The 19,148-nt window shown below is 44.9% G+C and overlaps 2 protein-coding genes across 10 annotated transcripts; both read right to left on the bottom strand.

Moving 5' to 3' along the window:
- Positions 1 to 1,120: 1,120 nt before the first annotated feature.
- mdm1 (Mdm1 nuclear protein) lies at positions 1,121 to 8,717 on the bottom strand. 7 transcript variants are annotated; one of them, XM_029495203.1, is made up of 16 exons: positions 8,554 to 8,717; positions 8,073 to 8,160; positions 7,768 to 7,917; positions 6,732 to 6,920; positions 6,562 to 6,626; positions 6,336 to 6,461; positions 5,807 to 5,968; positions 5,511 to 5,629; positions 5,341 to 5,428; positions 3,070 to 3,308; positions 2,799 to 2,969; positions 2,598 to 2,680; positions 2,458 to 2,516; positions 2,030 to 2,264; positions 1,890 to 1,952; positions 1,121 to 1,813 (listed from the first exon to the last, which is right to left on the bottom strand). In XM_029495203.1, the coding sequence occupies exons 1-16, from the start codon at positions 8,569 to 8,571 to the stop codon at positions 1,704 to 1,706; spliced, it is 1,965 nt and encodes a 654-aa protein (XP_029351063.1). In that variant the 5' UTR covers positions 8,572 to 8,717; the 3' UTR covers positions 1,121 to 1,703. The 7 variants fall into 7 exon arrangements, with proteins under 7 accessions (XP_029351063.1, XP_029351065.1, XP_029351066.1 ...); XM_029495205.1 differs by having other exon boundaries at positions 2,458 to 2,498; XM_029495206.1 differs by having other exon boundaries at positions 2,637 to 2,680.
- A 3,652-nt stretch (positions 8,718 to 12,369) lies between these two features.
- On the bottom strand, positions 12,370 to 18,560 carry LOC115036507 (ras-related protein Rap-1b). Of its 3 annotated transcripts, none has more exons than XM_029494685.1 (8): positions 18,477 to 18,560; positions 15,615 to 15,684; positions 14,814 to 14,882; positions 14,578 to 14,634; positions 14,012 to 14,152; positions 13,248 to 13,391; positions 13,069 to 13,161; positions 12,370 to 12,990 (listed from the first exon to the last, which is right to left on the bottom strand). In XM_029494685.1, exons 2-7 carry the CDS (start codon positions 15,669 to 15,671, stop codon positions 13,075 to 13,077), a joined length of 555 nt encoding a protein of 184 aa, XP_029350545.1. In that variant the 5' UTR covers positions 15,672 to 15,684; positions 18,477 to 18,560; the 3' UTR covers positions 12,370 to 12,990; positions 13,069 to 13,074. The 3 variants fall into 3 exon arrangements, with proteins under 3 accessions (XP_029350545.1, XP_029350546.1, XP_029350544.1); XM_029494686.1 differs by having other exon boundaries at positions 15,615 to 15,687; positions 18,477 to 18,494; XM_029494684.1 differs by lacking the exon at positions 18,477 to 18,560 and adding an exon at positions 16,743 to 16,783.
- Between the last annotated feature and the right edge of the window lie 588 nt (positions 18,561 to 19,148).

Raw genomic sequence — 19,148 nt, 5'->3', positions numbered from 1 at the left:
GCAAAGAGTCAGGTGACTGTTGGATGGTTCATTTGAGGCTAATTGAAAAGAAGAGGACGGGGCCCAGGGTGGAGCCCTGGGGGACTCCACAAGGAAACCAGTCCACCAGGACTGGCTGACTGAGGAAATCCTATTTATCAGTTAGCACCTGCTCCCTGATCGCTGCCAAACCAGAAACAGCCATTTTTCCCTTCCACCTTGTTGACATCAGTATTTTCCTGTCAGGAGTTTCCAGGTTGTGAACCGACGGATCGAGTGGCCGGGTCATTTTTCCATCATTGTTCAGAAAAGAGGTGTGACTCCTCCAGAGGTGAGAAGCTTTGCAGCTCAACTGAAGCTGCAGATGTAACCTGATGTTTCTGATTAAAACAAAGTTTGTTCATCAGAGGAAAACGAGTCTCCAGGTCGGCCATCTTTCAGCTACAAATTACTGTGAACATCAGAAACATCCGGCCTCAAGAGGAAGCAGAAAAACTAGTGCATGCATTTTTTTTATTCTGGACTGGACGACTGTTGTTGCACAAAAAGTTCACTTTTCTGCCGTTAGCTTCTCTGAATCGGCTCCCGTTAAAGTTCACAGTAGAATTTGAAACCTCTCTCCTATTAAACTTTGTCTTTGAATAATTCCAGATTTTGGTCCGGACCTGTTCCGAGTGCAAAGTCCCTCCAGTTAAGTGCTTTATGACTAAATTAGATTTGATTTGAACAAATTTTGACTGAAATGAATCTGATTTTAAATAAAAGTGGAGTTTCCTGAATAAATGTTGTGTTGCATCAGATGCGATGTGTGGTTTCACTGTCTGGATGGATCAACACAAAATAAACGACCAGATCATCTGTGAGTGTCTAAATACAAAAAGTGTATAAAATATAAATGTAATGAATTAGAGAAACGTGCACATAAGAATCTAAAACCTCTTAAAAGTGTTTTATCTCATCAGTGTGCACTTCATACTGAATGTAAATATTCTGTATCACTTCAGTACGCTGAATTTTGACATAAAATGAAAACTTGAAGCTCTGAAAAGTGTTTTCATATCTAAATGTTCTGAAATTAAAGCGTCAGCTGGAAAAAAAGAAAAATCTTTTGATGACTCACAACATTTTTTATTTTTTCCAACTTTACAGCAGGAATTTATCAGCATAAACACACAAACGCACACTCTATGTTGTTGATTCAGGCCTGAAGTTGTGATGAGGGGAATTCACAGATTATCTGCAGGTCAACAGGGTGTGTGTGTACTTTGTGTAATGTGTGCTGGTGGTCATTCTTTCTCCCCGTCCGGTGGAAGTGATGATGTTTGTTCTTCTCCTGCCTGACGGCGCTCCGACAGAAATATTAACTGAGTTTTTGTGGATATTTCCAGTTTCATGATGCAACGAAGCATGAACAACTTTGACGATTTGTTTTAGTTCAAATTAATTTAATTTATGTTTAGCTGCACAATCTGCAAAAATTCTTAGTTTAAATTTTAGATATTTGGATCTTTTAATTTTATTCTAAATATATAAAAAAATACAAAAAGATTTTTCTGGTTTTGCCCCAAAACAATGAACCGGGCTGCTGCTGTCATCACTAAAGTTCCATCATTATTTATAAAACCATCTAGAAACACGTGATTCGGACTAATTACAGCTCTGGTTCATAAACTAATCCATCAGCTCTAAAAACAACATGCTGGTTTCCATGGCAACAGCCGCCGTCATCTCTTCCCCCAGAAGTTCGCTCGTCTCTTCTGAGCACGCTCCAGGACGGCGGATGCCATGGAGCAGGAGGCTGCTGAGCGCCATGACATCACAGAGAGGCGGTCGTCTAGGCAACGGGATAACAAGATTAAGGCAGTTCAGCGTTTAAGATGTGATTTCGTTAATAAAGGCAGAAGATTCACCTTCGTCGGAGCCGCAGCCGCCGCCTGAACATGGCGGCGCCCTGAACCTCAGACCCAGATCACCTGAGGACACACAACACTCTACACAGTCACCTGTAAACAAGTTACCACAGCTGTAACTATGGCAACCATGCACTCACCGTTGTGCTGGAAGTCAGGGTGTCTCAGTGTGCCCTGGATGCAGTGCGGTGGGGGAGGGGCCAAAGGGGGCGGGGGTGTTTGCTTCATCCTGATAGCTTTGGAGGGCGGTTTGTGGTCGGGGGAGGAACCAGAGGCCGGGGCGGGGTTATTCTCTGACCACGCCTCTCTACGTTTGACTGGCACGTCATCTTCGGTGTCGCCCACCGCTGCCATGGAAACGGCTGACCCAGACCTCTGAGGACAAACAAGCCTCCGGATCAAACCAAAATAATCAGCAGATTCTTTGATGACATGACTTTTTTCTACCCATCAGCCCAAAGTTCAAGTCAAAATTAATTCTCAGGACAACACGTCCAATGTTTGGGATTATCCCTCTAATTTTCCAGGACTGGAAGGATTTCCAGGTTTCCAGGATGATTCCAGTTACCTGTTTGTTTGGAGAACACTCGTCACTGGGCTTCAGTTTTCCTACGAGAAGAGCACCTCCTATTGGACAAACAGGCCAGAGGCTTCAGCTGTGTGTGTGTGTGTGTGTGTGTGTGTGTTTGGGATTGTGTGTGTGTGTACCGGTAGCAGGTGTGGTGAGATCGTGATGAGTTCGCTGACCTGGTCTCATCTTCATCCTGGGAGTCGGTAACCTTCCCTCCTCTCTGAAGACACAGACACACAAACACAGCTTCAGACTTCGCACATATTGGGACAGACTTCTGTAACGGCTCCCCAGAGTGTCTGTCACTTCCTGTGGCCTCTGAACCTGAAGAAACTCACCCGTCTGAATTTCCTCCTCCTGACGCATCGCCTTCTTCTTCTCCCCAAGCTGTGTGTTTTCCTCCTGGAGGACTTTGGGATGCTTGTGCTTTCATTTGTGTGTTCTTGTTTGTGTTGTTGATTTCTCCTGAGCCCACGATGGAGGACCTCTTACTGGAAGCAGCGGAGTGGCTTTAAACACAACACACACAGACCGACAAACTTAAAAAACTGAGCAACAAAGATGTGTGAGGCATGATGGACAGATGTGATGGTGAAAATCGTCTCTGACCTGGACAGATCCAAAGGCTCCACACAGGAAGCTCTGCGGCTGTCTGGATCCTGGCAGAGGTCAAAGGTCAGGCGTGGGGTGGGGTGGTCGGTGGCTGAGTCGGTGGCTGAGTCTGTGGTGTCTGTCGGTTCCCACAATGCATTGTTCTCCGACTGCAGTTGGCTCAGGTGATGTCTGGAGAAGTTGGTTCCCCAGGCGCGGCGGCGGTATGACGAGGCCTGCTGCCTCAGCTGCATCACCTGGACGACGACACGTGAGGCAGCGACTGCCGTCAAACGAATCGATGGCTTTGATTTGTTACAGCGTTGAATTTGGATCCAGAACAAACAACAGTTGCTAAAACCACTTCAAACAGCTGCAGAGTAAAAATAAACTGTTCATCAAACGGAAAGTTCTGCATTGACCGCATCGTTAATGTCAGTTGTGATGTCTGTGACGCAGCCCGATGCTTCTGGTAAACCCAGCAGTAACCTGACACCAGTCCAGACCCGGACCACAGTCTGTCCCCCAGCAAAACCTCAACCCAATACGAGCCGTAACTCGTTTCCTCTGACGCGTCAGGACGTGACGTCAGCTGACAGATCCCCTCCTCGATGGAGCAGCTCTCAGGGTCTTATTCATGTTTAGAGGTCATGAGGAGTTCACTTATCATCAGCTGGTTACACAATAAGATCAATCTGCAGAAAATCAGGCCACATGTGAGAGAGCTGCTGTCACTTCTTCTATCTGGTCTGTATGTCAGAAGAAGTTTACATTTCATTTCATCACCATCAGCAGCATCTCTGTTTGTCTGCACACGTATTGGCTGCCTGAAACAATATCCATGTATATTCTTGTATATTGTATATTAACTGCAGCTGAAAGCACTTTGCTTTTAAAAATTCTATATCAAAAAAATTATAATTAGAAAATGTCCAAAAGCGTCCGTATGCCTCTGTATTCCACAGGGGAGAAGAGCACAAAACAAACATATTAGCTGGGAGTCAGGGGGCGGGGTTTGGCACTGCCAAGATGGCGAGCTTCAGAAAGCTGCAGGTGACATCACAGCAGCTGCATCCATCTTTATTTACTGGACTCGAGCTGTGACTTTGAGCCCAGAGATGTTTGGGGTTTATGGGAAATGATGTTTGTTAAGGAATACTGATGATCTTGATTCTGAAAGAGTTTTGAGGTTCGATGGTAAAATGCAGCTCAATGAAGATACAGGTTTGATTTTCTGTGAACAGACGGCGCATCCAGAGTCTGACATGTCGCCGTGTGCTACACGTAAAATCATCCTTCAACTGCTGGAAACAAAAACGTAAAATCAACAGTTGTAGAAACGTTTCCTGCACATATTCAGGGATTACTGCACAAAGGTTTGATGTTTTCAGGTGATCTGGTGTCAGCAAAGAAAAGAGTTCATCCTTTGCAACGACACTTTTCACAAAACGACTGGGAACCTACCTGTGTGTGTCTGTGTGTGACTAACAGTATGTTGTTTCCCTGAAATGAAGCTCTGTGGTTTCACTGATGAAACTCAGCACTCTGGTTTTCCATCAGTGACACACAGCTTAGTTAGCAGGGCGACATTGTGCAAATCCCCTGATGACCACAACAGAGACGAAGTCATCAAATATCCAACAGGTTTAAATCTTCAACTCAACTTAAGTCAAAGTTACAAACTTTTCAGTAACACACAAAAAAGACATTTCGTCATCAAATCCAACAAAAACACAGAAACCATCTGCAACTCTGAACTCACATCAGCTGTGTGGTGATCGTTTAAAAGATTGACATTTCAGTCTGTCTTGTGTGTATAAAACAGTTTTTTCCAGGTTTGTCCTTCAACTCTCAGCACTTATGTGACTTGTGTAGAAAGTTGCGTAGACTTTGAAGTTGGGATGTTTCATCTGCAGCTTCAGCTGCTCAGTAAAATTTCACTCACTAATTTTGGCCTTAATGAAAAGAATGAAGCTGTTTTATTCACCAACGTTACTGAAGAACAATTACTTAGTTTGGTTTTATCCAAATCCCATTACGCACTGTGATGTGTTACTGTCAGATTTCTATGTTCCACTGAAATCACTAATGAACAAGCAAGCTGTCATACTACACGTCAGGCGTTGGCTTGAGTTGCATCCTGTCTGGGACAGGTCTGAATTAGTCTGCAGGCCTGCTGAATTCTTTATCTTAGTCACAAATGTCAAAGTACGTTAATGAACCTGGAATCCACAGAGTAACTGGCCCCTCCCCCTTTATAGGTCCCCATCTGTCTTACTGAGTCCTGACCTGAAGGATGTCGCCGTCTGTGGCTCCGCCTTTTTCTGGACTCCTGTAGAGGGGAGAACGAAAGCTGGACTGATACTCTGTCAACATCCTGTCAGACAGACAGACGAGTTCATCAACACAAAGGAGTCACACTGCACACAGACACACATGCACGCACACAATGCACACACCTGTATCCTCTGTCCACCTGAGCAGAAGGAGGAGGTGTGGCATCATCATCCGGAGGGGTGGGGACCTCATGACTGGGACGGGGCTTCATCTGTGACTCCTCCCTCCTCTTTTTGTTGCTCTAGAGATGAAAAGAGTTCAGGAATAAATAAACAGTCATTTTTTAGAGCTTCTTTTCAGTTTGCACCAATTTAACCAACGGTAGCTTCATCGGCCAGTAGGTGACAAGAGCATCCGCCATCTTTGTGTGAGTGTGTGTTCATATGGATACGTACAGATTCACCCACAGCATGTGTACCGTGTGTGTGTGGAACAGCGGGACTCGCTGATGCTCCAGATGTTTCCGAAGGCGGGGTGCGGCGGGAGGGGTCAGACCCTGGAAACTCAGTTGGTACTCCGTTGCCATGGTAACTGGATTCTTCTTAAAGGGAGGGACAGATCTGCTGCTGGAGTACAGCACCTGCAGTGGTGGTGGGGGTCAAAGGTCAACAGCATCGATTCCTTCAATACTAAATCAATTAAATGTCAAATCAGCGACTTTTCAAACAGAATCAATGTGAGCCGGCGAGCAAACGGCTGCCTCCACCTGGTGGACACTCAGCTGAACTACACACAGATTCAGCCTGTCTGTTCAGTCAACACAAAGTTAATTCAAAGACAACAGGTGCTGTTCATTTGTTCCTGAAAAAAAAAATCTCACATCATTCAAGATCAGTCTTTGGGCTGAAGATGTGTTTGTGGGAGTTTTCCTGGGGTTCACAGAAGTCAGTGTATTCAGTGTGTAGTTGTACTCTATAGTGGTTTGAGGTGGTATTTGTAGTATTTACTTGCTGTTCTGCAGTCAGGATGGGTGACACAGTAGTGGCAGGTTTCTTCCAAGTGAACTGTCTGTGGTACTCTGACCTCTGACCTCCTGACCTGAGCCCCGTCCTCCACCTCAGTGCATGCTCAGGCTGCAGCATGAGAGAGGAGATCTTGTTAGTCCCAATACCTTCTCTTAAAAAAACAAAAAACAACAACAACAAAAAAAAAGACAGTTTTTCATGCTCTCACCTCATTGGCTGCTGTCAAAGGGCCGGGCTGTGGTTGGCTGTCAGGCTGGGAGGGGTGGGGCTTTTCTGAGGAGACAGTGCATTCAAAATTAAATCCTTAAAACAGATAGTACAACAAATACGGGACTGTCCAGATACTTGTGGTCTGGACTGTGTCTGATGTGGATTTACTAGAATTCCCAGGCCTTCCTGGTTCTGGAGCACGATGTGGTCCAGTGTCTTGAGGTCCAGGATCTGCTGTGGGTTGTGGCCCAGCTAAATTTTCTGGTTCTGCAGGAGATTTGGGGTCTGTTCGAGACTCAGGAGGTTCTGAGTCCAGGGAAGACTCCTTCCTCTGGGCTGAGCGGCTCCGAGCAGCTGCTGATGAAGACGAACAGAACTTTATTAACAAATTCAAAGTTAAATATACGGACAAACATCATGCATTTGGACGTGTTCACAGAATAAACTAAGTGCTAACACATCAACGCAAATGATATTATCTATTCTGTCTCATCTTAGTTTTGCTTTTGTTTTTGTGTAGGTGCACTGCGGTTAGCACTGTTGCCTCACAGCGGGAAGGTTCTAGGTTTGAACCCCAGGGGCCTTTTGTGTGGCTTCTTTTTGAGTAATTCCACAGCTCCTCCAGTCCGCACGCATACAGATTATTGGTGACTAAGCTAAGAATGAGGGGATTAAAATTAGCATCAGCTGTGAACTGACCCAACTGAGTCATAGTTTGCGGTTAATAGATGTTAATGTTTTTGTTGTTTGCCTTCTCTGCCTCAGGGTGGTGCTGTTCACCTCTCCTTTGTTTTGGGTTAGCTGTCAGGCGCTGATTGGAGCAGAGCCTGATGGTGCCTGCTTTGTCGACTTCATCTTCACCTCTTTGCTGACTCCTGAAGTGAAGCTGTTGTTACTTTAGTGTGACTAAACATAAGATCACAGTAATCTGGAGGAGTGTAAACACTCCAGTCACAGTACCTGAGAGGAAAGGAACTAATCCTTTATCCTTTTGTAATTACTATAATTAGTGTGTGATTTTCGTTGTTATTTCTTCTTTTAGGCTAACCATTGGGGTCAAAATAAAGTTGGCTGTACATCAAACAACACTGAACAGCAGATTGTTGTCTGCACTGGACTTCTTTGGGACCCACTCTACCTCCTAAGCCACAACATCTTCTCCTTCAGCTACACTATACGTTGACAGCCAATGTGGATGACCTACGAGCGGAAGGTGATCTTCTGTGAGCACGAGCAGTTGGTCCAGTAAAGGGCTGCTGTGGATCAGGTGGACCGAGAAGAGAAGTGCAGGACTGAGCAAGACCAGCAGGACCAAGTCTCCTGCGACGCTGGAGACTTGATTCTCTGCTGATACCTGAGAGACACGAGTCAACAAAACAACAGGTGACCTTTAGGCTTTAGTATAATACAGAATATTTGCATACTGTGTATATATGATGTGATCATGTGATTATTAAGTTTGAGTTGGCAGGCTGACTGACAGAGCTCAGCTCCTCTCTGGACTCTTACCCATCTGGCCACCAAACGGGACGCAGCGCTGAGGAGACACACTCCTGGTCCGGGGAGCCCGGTAGCTCTTCTGGTATTCACTCTGACACTGACAAACACACAAAGACACAAGTGTGTGTGTGTGTGTGTGTGTGTGTCTAACATGTTTGTCCAAACGTGATTTGACTCAACAAAACCACACAGAGTAGAACTAAAGTTATGATTAATATCATAGCCTCGGGACTCAGGACAGCAGCTGCTGGGTTTATTCTATCTGATGATTAGCTGGATTAGCTGCTTGCATCACATTAAATCGCATAAATCCTGAATCTGCAGTCTCGGCTCTGGTTCAGCGATTTAAACTGAATCTTATTCATCGACCAACAACCACCGCTGAGTTCACGACAACATAAATATCAGATCAGTGATTAGCTGTAAGGTGGCTAATGCTCGTTAGCAGCAGCTAGTCCGTAGCTAACGCTAACACCTGCTGCCGACTTACCTTGAAGCGGACCGTCATGGCGCCGTCAACGCGGGACGAACACGACGAGTCATGACGACAACAACATGCGGGATTGGTTTAGTTTAGTTTAGTTTAGTTCAGCAGGTGTTTTAAAACCGTACAGCAAACCGTAAACCGGCAGCTAAACTCCAGGTCGGCTCCGGGCGCTGTCGTCGTTACCATGGCAACGAAGCGTCATGCGCAGATGCCCGGGCGGTTTGACTGACACGTTACGTCACGCGCAGGGGCGTCTCCGGGGCTCCTCTTTTAAAATGTCAATTATTTATGGAAATATTGATTTATTTATTCATTACTCTTATTTATTATTTAGTATACCTCATATTTCGAACCATTATATCATTCAATATTTTAAATCAGATTTACAAATATTATCTTTTGCATTAAATTCAAACGTATCATTATTTAAAAGTAATTATAATGTCATGATTGTACACCACTTTACTGACTATATTTCTGTTCGGGGTTTTTCTTTGATAGTGTATCCACATACTACATGTAAATCAAATATATACAGAAATTGAACTCGAATCCGATATTTTCTTTTATATATGTATAAATGTTTCCTCACTCACACTTGAATCCAACAGAACTTGCTCCTGTTACAAGATCCTTTCTAATCCAGAATGATTCCACGTTTCAGTTTGCTGTTACAAAATTGCACCACTTTTATTCATTTAAGGCTTTTTAGTTTTTACTTTACATTTGGCATCACCCCCACCCCTGCCCCGTCCCCTTCCTCCCGCTGATGCTGTGGGTTTCTGGACTGTAAGAAACCACTTCAGACCATTTTCATACCAGACTCAAAGCTGGTGTATCACTGGCTGAACTGGTTTCTTTTACATTTCACTGGTCATCATGCCATACAGAGAAAAAGAAGCAGATTTGATTCAGTAAGGTAAAATAATTTCTTCTTGCTGTGAATGAATCATTCCAGTTGGCTGCAGCTGCAATTGTCTCTTCAATGCTTTCATTTTCCATTTTACAGACACTCAGGTGGGAAGAACATATTCAGTTAAATCTGAGTCCAGTACAGAGATAGGTCCAGAATGTGTTTAGCCTAGCCTAGCTTAGCACAAACACTGGAAGCAGAGGAAAACTGCTAGCCTTTAAGTTCCACTCAATAAGCAGTATATTCACATTCACAACAGTTTATAACACATAATGTAGCTGGAAGCAGATATAATAGTTTAGTATTTGCAAAGTTTTTAACATGTCTTATGAAAACATTTTATATGAATTCATCTTATATTTTTATGTTGTGGTTCAACATCTGGCTACACACCAACCTAACCCAAACGCTTAAATCTGCTTCTACCATGATGTTTTATAAACCATGTTTTCATTGAATGTTCATATACTGCTTATGAACTTTAGATCAAAACGTTACCTGCAACCCCCCACCCCCCACCCACACAACCCCTGACCAGCTCAGTGTTTCAGGCCTCATGACGCTTCAAAATACGTGTTGGCCGGATTACAGCTGAAGCTTCACATCTTGAATTCTGACACATCAACGCTACAAATGTCTTTGAGTTCAGACTTTCACCTTTTTGAAAACAGATAAAGAAACAGCCAAGTTGTTTTGAAGCATCCTGAGACCTGCAGGCCTTCACACAGCTTCAGGCTTAAAGACATGTTGGGCTGCTGCAGCCTCAATGACTCTGGATGCCAGAAAGGTCTGATTGGAGCCGTGGCTGCAGGTGGGACACGCCCACGTTTTCACCAACCAATGAGAGCAAGGAGCATTTAGATCATCATACATCTACCTCATTCATTAGAGGAATAAAAACATTCAATTAAAGGCTTATAACACACTAATATAGTTTTATATTGCAAGTTGCAAAATGAAATTGAAAGCAACATTTTTAACATTTTTTAAAAATCCTTTTGTGAATGACTTCCTTTCCCTTATAATTCTTTAGTAAATACAGAAAATCCAGTATCATCAAATATGATGCCTGCTTTGATACAGTGTGTTATCAATTATTCATTAAATGCTTATGAGAGGTTATAAATATTGATAAACAGCTTAATAAATTCTTTATACTGCCATAAATTACATTATTGTGTTATAAACCGCCTATTAAATGCTTTCAACTCATAAATGTTAAACATAGGAAAGTTTTGAGAACCATGTTTCCTGGAATTTTACAGTTGTCCTTTTTTTTAATCAAACCAGAAAATGAATTTAAAAACCTTCTTCAGATGAAGCGTAAATTTCAGCAGCCTAATTAACAGGGACGTCCCCGCACGGCTACAAACAGACGTTTCTCTTGAAAGCTTCTGCTCGGCATGCAAACTGTGGCAGCACCTCCAGGAGGTCAGACTACGTACTGACAGAAACATCAACATGCTACATGACTGAACGAACTGGAGGAGACGCAGGACGCCGTCCTGGTCGTACAACACTGTGCAGCAGCACTCACAGAGGTCACCGGTCCAAAAGACCACTCTCACATTTCAAACAGAAGACAAGATTATTCAAAGGTGTTCCCTCGCTGCCGCTTCATAGGCCAAGCGCACTGTCGTTCAGGGAGGGGTTACAGCTTAAAGCCCAACCCCCTTTCAACATCAGCTGCGATACTGTTTTAAGAAACACTGATTTTAGTTCAACTGTCCCCTTTAACTTGTGAGAAATGAAAGCCATCACAGGCCATCGATCACCTTTTTAATTTGAGTTAATTTAATCAGGTTTTAATGAAATCCCAAGTTAATTTTAGCCAAATCCAAAAAAGGGAAACTTCGTTTTCTGTAAATATCAGAGTTTGGTCAGTCACTTCCTGAACTAACTTTGTCCCATCTGGGACCACAGGTTCTTCGTATCTGGATGGTTTGTCATATTCCCATCAGTTAAAGGGTGTGTTGACCAACAGCACCTTCAACCAATAACTCAGCGTTTCCCTCTCAGCTGAGTTGTGTTATTGATATTAATAATCAGGTAATAATACGATTAATAATACAGAAACAACATTTGCTTGCTTTGTCCTGCTCAGTAAATATTACTCAACCCCCCCACACCCCCCTGGGCCAAAATGGTCATTACAGAAACTGGCCTCGTTCATCGGTGTTATGTAGCTCATTTACACCCACAAACACACAAAACACACACACACACATGAACACACAAAGCTAAGGTACTGGACCAGTGTGAGTCTGCTGTCTAAAGGCAACATGTCCCCCCCCCCCCCCGTGAGCAGCAGGCCTGACGTCAGCTCACCGTGATGCTAAAAACTTAGCCGGTAGCTAACTCCCTTTAACCCCCCCCACCCCACCCAGCTACTAGCATTCACTTGTTTGTTTGGGAGTGTAGCATTGTTAGCATCCCCTCACAGTATCAAATACACTCCAACGGCTACTGGCTTAGCTAGCTGAGCTAGCACAAAGCTAACTCCACTCATAATTGTCCTTGCTGTTCCTAAGTGTTAGCATCATTAGCTTTTCCAAATTAGAGCTCTCATGCAGTCTACAACAGAAAAGCTCAGAGCAGATTTCAATGTGAATATGTGAACTTCATATGCAAAAAATGCTAACATCCAGAAACATCATAATTTAAGCTCATTAAATCTCTCATATATTTTAATAGCTGCTAGGCTAACAGGGTAGCCCAAAGCTATTAATATGCATTGATTTCTTGTAACACATGCTAATGAAGCTAAGACCCAACAAAAAGCGTTAGCATCTTCCCCGAGAGATGTCTCCCTGCTAACTTAAGTTAGTTCAAAGCTAACAACGCAGTGAGCTGACAACACAACCTGCCGCCCCCCCACCCCCAAAAATCAAAACTAAAACATTAAATGACTTTTATATCTTTTTACACATAATCATAATTATAACCACAGTAATAACAATAATAATAATAATAATAATCACTGAATGGATCCACAGGTTTGACCAGAGCCACACATACAGAGTCAGCCATGTTGGAGACGACATCACCATGGTAACCATGGCACCAAAGTGGCTGACGGTGAAGTGGTCGAGCTGCGTGTGAACGGCTCGGTGCTGCTGGGAGAAAAGGAAAAGAAGGGAAAGAAACATTTAAAATGAATAAGCAAGAAACCACTCCCCAGCGCAAGATGGCCCAGCAGAGAGCATGATGGGATCCGTAGTTTAGATTTGGGCAGTTGTTTATACAGCCCCACCCCCCTTTCCTGCAACATCTTCAGTCATCATCACCATCATCATTGACATCGTCGCCGCCGTAGTCTTTCGGTGTTTGGTTTTAATGTTTCCAAGGCAACAGTCTCCATTAGACAGTGTGGTGAGGGGATGGGAGATGTGGTCGTCATGGTCAGAGGTCAGAGGTGGCTGATGTTGATGATGACATGGCTGTGTTAAAGGGGCGTGGCCAGCTGGAAGATGTCCTGTGATTGGTTGGTTGTTGGTTGGTTGGTTGTTGGTCAGGTGAGCAGGAAACTGGTGGCGAGAACAAAGTGAGTGTTAACAGAAGTCCGAGTGATAAAGTGTGTCTTTGTGTGTCAGTTACACACATACCTGTCATTAGAGAAGCTGGCAGGTGGACTTTTTACGGGTTTTCCCTGGAGCTGGACTCTTCCTGTTAATCTGTCGCACAAGGTCATAGAAGATCTGCACACAAGCACAGAGAGGTCAGAGGTGGACACAGGCGGCCTGAGTAAAATGGATCTCTGGGCCCGTGGCCTGTGTGCGGTCACCTCGTTGACGTTGATCTTGCTCTTGGCTGAGGTCTCCAGGAAGGCGCATGAGTTCCACTGGCGGGCAAGGCCGATGCCGGACTCTTTGGCCACCACACGCTCCACCTCCAGGTCGCACTTATTTCCAACCAGGATCATGGGAACCTGCAATAACACACACACATTAACAACAAGATCACAACACTGTGCTGCTGCTGTTTCTCACTGTTAACTTTTATATCCTTGTATTTTGCGGACCAAGGCGCGTGATAAAACAGATATAAAGCAAAGCACAGCACATACCGGTGTTACAAAAAGTGGCGGAGGCAAGCGCACTGTGTACTGTTCTCTGATTGGTTTATCGTTGCCAGAAATAGCAAACACCTGCAATTAGTGTGACGTTGGAACAACATTTGATTATAATTGGATGATTATATGGATTTGAAAATTGGGTTTACGTTAAAAACCTCACGTTGGCTTGACGTCTGATTATAGTAAGGTAACACTGACTAAATGTTGGATGATGGTTGGTTCCCAGCACTACAGCTGACATGCAACCCATATCCAACCAAGGACCAACGTTAGCACAACGTCTCTGTGTCAGCTGACAGATTTTTTTAGCGCAGTGTACCACATAAAATTGGTTCGAGGTCAGAAAGCACAAGAATTCATGCACAAGGCGCACTGCTGATTTCTGAGAAAATTTAAGGATTTTAAGCGCGCCTTATAGTGCGAAAAATACGGTATATTATATTATGGTTAGTGTGTGTCTGCGTGTGTCGTACGTCCTCAGTGTCCTTCACTCTCAGGATCTGCTCCCTGAGGTCCTGGAGGTCATTGAAGGTCGACTGGGCGGTGATGGAATAAACCAAAGCAAAGCCCTGACCGTTCTTCATGTACAGATCCCTCATCGCCGTGAACTGCTCCTGGAGACAGACAGGAGGACAAACGGGGGGTCAGAGAGACAGGAAGACAGACGGGAGGTCAGAGAGACAGCAGGACAGACGGGAGGTCAGAGAGACAGCAGGACAGACGGGGGGTCAGAGAGACAGGAGGACAGACGGGAGGTCAGAGAGACAGCAGGACAGACGGGGGGTCAGAGAGACAGGAAGACAGACAGGAGGTCAGAGAGACAGCAGGACAGACGGGGGGTCAGAGAGACAGGAAGACAGACAGGAGGTCAGAGAGACAGCAGGACAGACGGGAGGTCAGAGAGACAGCAGGACAGACGGGGGGTCAGAGAGACAGGAGGACAGACGGGGGGTCAGAGAGACAGGAGGACAGACAGGAGGTCAGAGAGACAGGAAGACAGACAGGAGGTCAGAGAGAAAGACAGGCAGGCAGATCTTACTGTTCCTGCGGTGTCCAGAATCTCCAACATACACTGTTGTCCATCGACCTCCACTTGCTGTGAAGACAGGAAGTAATCAAAAGTTACATTACAAAGAATTTGCTGAGACTTCAGAATGAAATCACCAGGAAGTTAAAGATATTGTTGAGTGAGCTGTGAACTGATTTTTATTATTTTTTCTTCTTCTTCTGGGAATCTCTTGTGTTACTTTGCCGACTCGGCCGTTAATGTCTTACCTTCCTGTAGGAATCTTCTATCGTTGGGTCGTATTTCTCCACAAAGATTCCCTGAACAAACTGGACAGTCTGGAGACAGAAAGACAGACAGACAGATAAAGAGAGAGACAGGCAGAGAGACAGACAGATAAAGAGAAGTAGGGCAGTGCTGTTAATGGAGCTCTGTTCTTTTCTGTATTGGAAGTCATTCGATTGGAATTAATGTGACACACTGACACATCTCCATTATATCATCTGGAGTAAAGCACTTCATTGTAGTGCGAGTTATACCAGGGTGTGTGTGTGTGTGTGTGTGTGTGTGTGTGTGTGTGTGTGTGTGTGTTCAACAGAGGACTGAAAACAGACTGACATCTCTCAGAGGAAATCTGAGTAAAATTTTTCATTTTTGCAAAACATATAAAGAAATATAGTGAAATTATATGATTATTTACTCCATTTTATTTTGCTATCATTTAGATTTGATTTATTTATGCTGTTCAGTTTCTGTTTTGACTCTGTTCTTGGTCCTTTTGTCACTTCGCTCAGTTTTATATGACTGCAGCTGTTGTGTTCTACAGTGTATTTCTTATATCTGATAACTTCCTGCTGTAACTAAAGTATTTTCCAAGTTTGGGATTAATAATATAAATCTACCTATCCAGCAATCATTCACTCAATCAACAGATCTGTGTAATGCTGAAGCTCATGATAGTATTTCTACCAAAGTATATACACACAGCAGTTTGCCAGCTGTGTCAAACAGATGAGACTCGTGTTTGAACAGCTGAGCAGCCGCCGTCAGTGGATGATGATGTCACTCACCAGCGCTGACTTGCCGACTCCTCCTGATCCTAAAACAACCAGTTTGTATTCACGCATCCTGACTGTCTGTCTGCTGGGTGAAAGACAGAGAGAGAAAGAGAGAGAAGTTACCAGGTTACTAATTTCACTTGTAGGCATCACTTCCCAACAGCCAATCAGAAAGCACCATCACTGTAAACCCCGCCCTCTGCTGCAAAGCACCTGGAGATGTCAAACTATCAATTACACACACACAGATTTCCTCCCGCCTCCCACTGGGAGGTAATAATTACCCAGCATGCATCTGGGAGCGTTAATGAAAACAACAAGGTCATGACGCGATCACACAGCTGGCGGTGATGTCACTACTCTGGAATCCCTCCCGGTTACTGTTGCTATGTACACATTTCTGTTACCTCTTTTCCAGTACGAACACTGACCATCTCCTGGCCAGTGATCCTCATGAGGTCAAAGGTCATATCTGGTCAGGAGGTCTAACAACGATCCCCTCTAAGATATAAGAACAAACATCTGTGTGTGTGCCCTCTTTGTCATGTTGCTTCTTGTTGCTGCATCAACGCATGATGAAACATGACTGGTATGTGCACACACACACACACACAGCCTAAGAGCCTAAGAGGCTGTCTGTGTGTGTGTGAAAACTTTTTTCATATTAAAAAATACTAGAAAACTGTTAAATTGTGACTTTGCATCGAATCCAAATAATTGTTTAAAAATATAACAAATAAAAACAGGAAGTCAGCACATTAAAAAGGTGATGAAGGAGGTTTAGAAATCCTCCCTGATGAACTAACTAGTCCAGTAATCATTTCAGAGGTGAACTTCTTTTTCTTTATTTTGTCTCAAATTTGGTGTCTAAAACATACAATCAACATCTGAAAAGTTTGGGCAACCCGACGATGTCTGACCCTTGTCCAATGAAAACCCTGACACTGAAGATCTGGGACAGGAAGTCGTCGGCCTGGCGTGAGGCCAAAGATGAATTTCAGCACCTGAAGGGCTGAACGGATTCTGTCTCACTTCATCTCTCTGCAGGGTGATGCAACAAGTCCAAACCTGTTCAGGAAGTCTCACACAGACAACTCGGCGGACGGAAAGTCGATCTACACCAGCTGAAAGTCCCTGAACTGTCCTACAGGTCTGTCTCTGCTCATCCTGCCTGACTCAAATCGACACTCAAATTCATCACTTTGAATTGGGAATCTAGATTTCAGTTACTGATTCTCTGAGTTCAACCTGTCAAACTGATACCAGCTCATCTGTGGGTTTTTTAACAATGGAAGTCAAGAAGATGACGGATCTCATTTCACATTTCCCAAGATTCACTGAAGGCCGTTAATAAAAACAATATGGCAGCTAAACCCGCCAACAGGGAGAGTCTGTTACGCGTTTCAGCTACTGCTAATAAAATCAGGCGCCATAGAACGTCCAGGTTGTGGCGCAGCAGAAAGGGCGGGAACAGCTAACAGCGAAAACCTGCCGTCGACCGTTAGCCCTCCGCCATAACGGTTTGGACCTGTTGCTAGGCGACATCTGGTGGTCAGAGTGACGACAACAGGAGCGAAGGGGAAAGAGCGGCGGCGTAATTTAGAGAGCAACAAAGTCCACATTAGGATCAACTGACAACTGACAGAAAAACCGATCACCAATCAATTCTAATAAATATATTTCCTGTTTCAGCTTCTCATATCAAAGAGTTCGTAGCTCCAAGTCATGAAAATAAATCAAATAAGCACGATTAATTAATTAATAAAGAAAGAAAATTCCACAATGAAAGTAATCATGACTGTAAAGAGCCCTGAACAGAAAGCAGCCGGTCTGCGTGTCCTCAGTGGCCGACTGGAACGAAGTGGACACTCAACGCTGGAGTTCTGCTTTATCCAGAAGGCAGTGAAGGCACCACCATGTTAATCTACTAAAGTAAAGTTGTTGGAGGAGAAAGATGGACACACACACACACACACACACACCTACAGACGGACACACACACATACAAACCGACACAGACACAAACATACACACACACACCTACAGACGGACACACACACACACAGATCCCTGACTCAACCACAACTAGGTGGGGCCTGTCAATACCAAGTGTGTGTGTGTGTGTGTGCTGCTGAGAGTACAACAGAGAAATAAAACCAAGCCTTGTCTACACACTACACACTACAGACAGACAGACAGACAGACAGACAGGCAGGCAGGCAGACAGACAGGCAGAGAGAGAGAGAGAGAGAGAGAGAGAGAGAGAGAGAGAGAGAGAGAGAGAGGGGGGGGGGGGGGGGGGGGGGGGGGGGAGCAGACAGACAGACACACAAAGACAGGCAGGCAGGCAGGCAGACAGACAGACAGACAGACAGACGGGCAGACAGACAGGGTCTTTCTGACTCTCAGTAGTTACTTCCTCTCTTTTCTTCCTCCGGCAGATCAGCGGGAGTTCCGCAGCTCTGTGGCCGCCTCTGAACGCTCCCTGCCCGGCTGAGGCGGCAGGCCCCGCCGCCCCACCGGAGCCGGACGGAGGGGGCAGATACGGACAGACAGCCGGACGGACAGCCGGCCGCCATGATGGCCCCCCCGTCAAACATCCAGTTTTCGGATGATCGCCGCGGAGCTGCCGCCTGTCTGCCGCCTGTCTGCCGCTCCGTCCGCCTGTCTGTCCGCCGCTCGTCGCTTCCGCAAACCAAACCAAACCAACCCAGACCCGGCCCGGCTCGGCCCGGCTCCGGCCTGCCCCCCACCCCTCTGTCTGCTCGGTGTCAGGGCCCCCCACACACCTCCCGGCTCACCTACATCCACCTGATGGAGGGAGGAAAGAGGAAAAAGGAGGAAAAACGGAACAGCAGAGGAAGCGGCACTCACCGTCATCCACCCGTCCGCCGCTGCGCTCTCTCTCTCTCTCTCCTCCACTCTCTGTGGATGTCGCTCGACCAGAGCCGCTCCCTCCTGCCGCTGCCGCGCTGACGTCAAGCCAGACGGAGCGAACGTCGGCGTTTCCTGTCAGCACCTTCAAAATAAAACGAAAATTGAATCTAATAACAAATGAAAATGTTCATTTTTCTGCCAATTGTCAGAGTTAGATGTTCCACGTTTAAAGCTAAACTAAAGCAGGCAATTCACAAATCTGAGTCCGAAGGACAAATCTTGAAATGTTCACCCACATCTGTTCTTACGCTTCAGTCTCAGCGCTTTATTCTGACAACAGTCCACTCTCACTTCCTACTTTGCTCTAACTCCGTCACACATTGGCTCCGTTTTTTTTGTGACGTTTCAGCGTCGTTGTCAGCTGCTTCCCGCTTCCTGCATCTATTATTATTATCATTAGTTTTAGTTTTACCAGAATAAAATGAAAGTGATGTCACTTCATCAGCTTTTACTCTCATGACGCCTCATCGTTTGTTCTGTAGTTTTATCTTTCTGAAAATCTGTACATATTTATGTTGTATTTGTTGTTTATTATGCAACGCAACACACAATATATAACAATATTCATATCTATATTAATGTGAAGTTCATGTTGTTTACATTAAACAC

The sequence above is a fragment of the Echeneis naucrates genome, chromosome 23 (genome assembly GCF_900963305.1).
Source record: "Echeneis naucrates chromosome 23, fEcheNa1.1, whole genome shotgun sequence".
Taxonomy (NCBI): Eukaryota; Metazoa; Chordata; class Actinopteri; order Carangiformes; family Echeneidae; genus Echeneis; species Echeneis naucrates.
The sequence above is the reverse complement of the archived record's forward strand: the minus strand, read 5'-3'. Positions and strand labels throughout refer to the sequence as shown.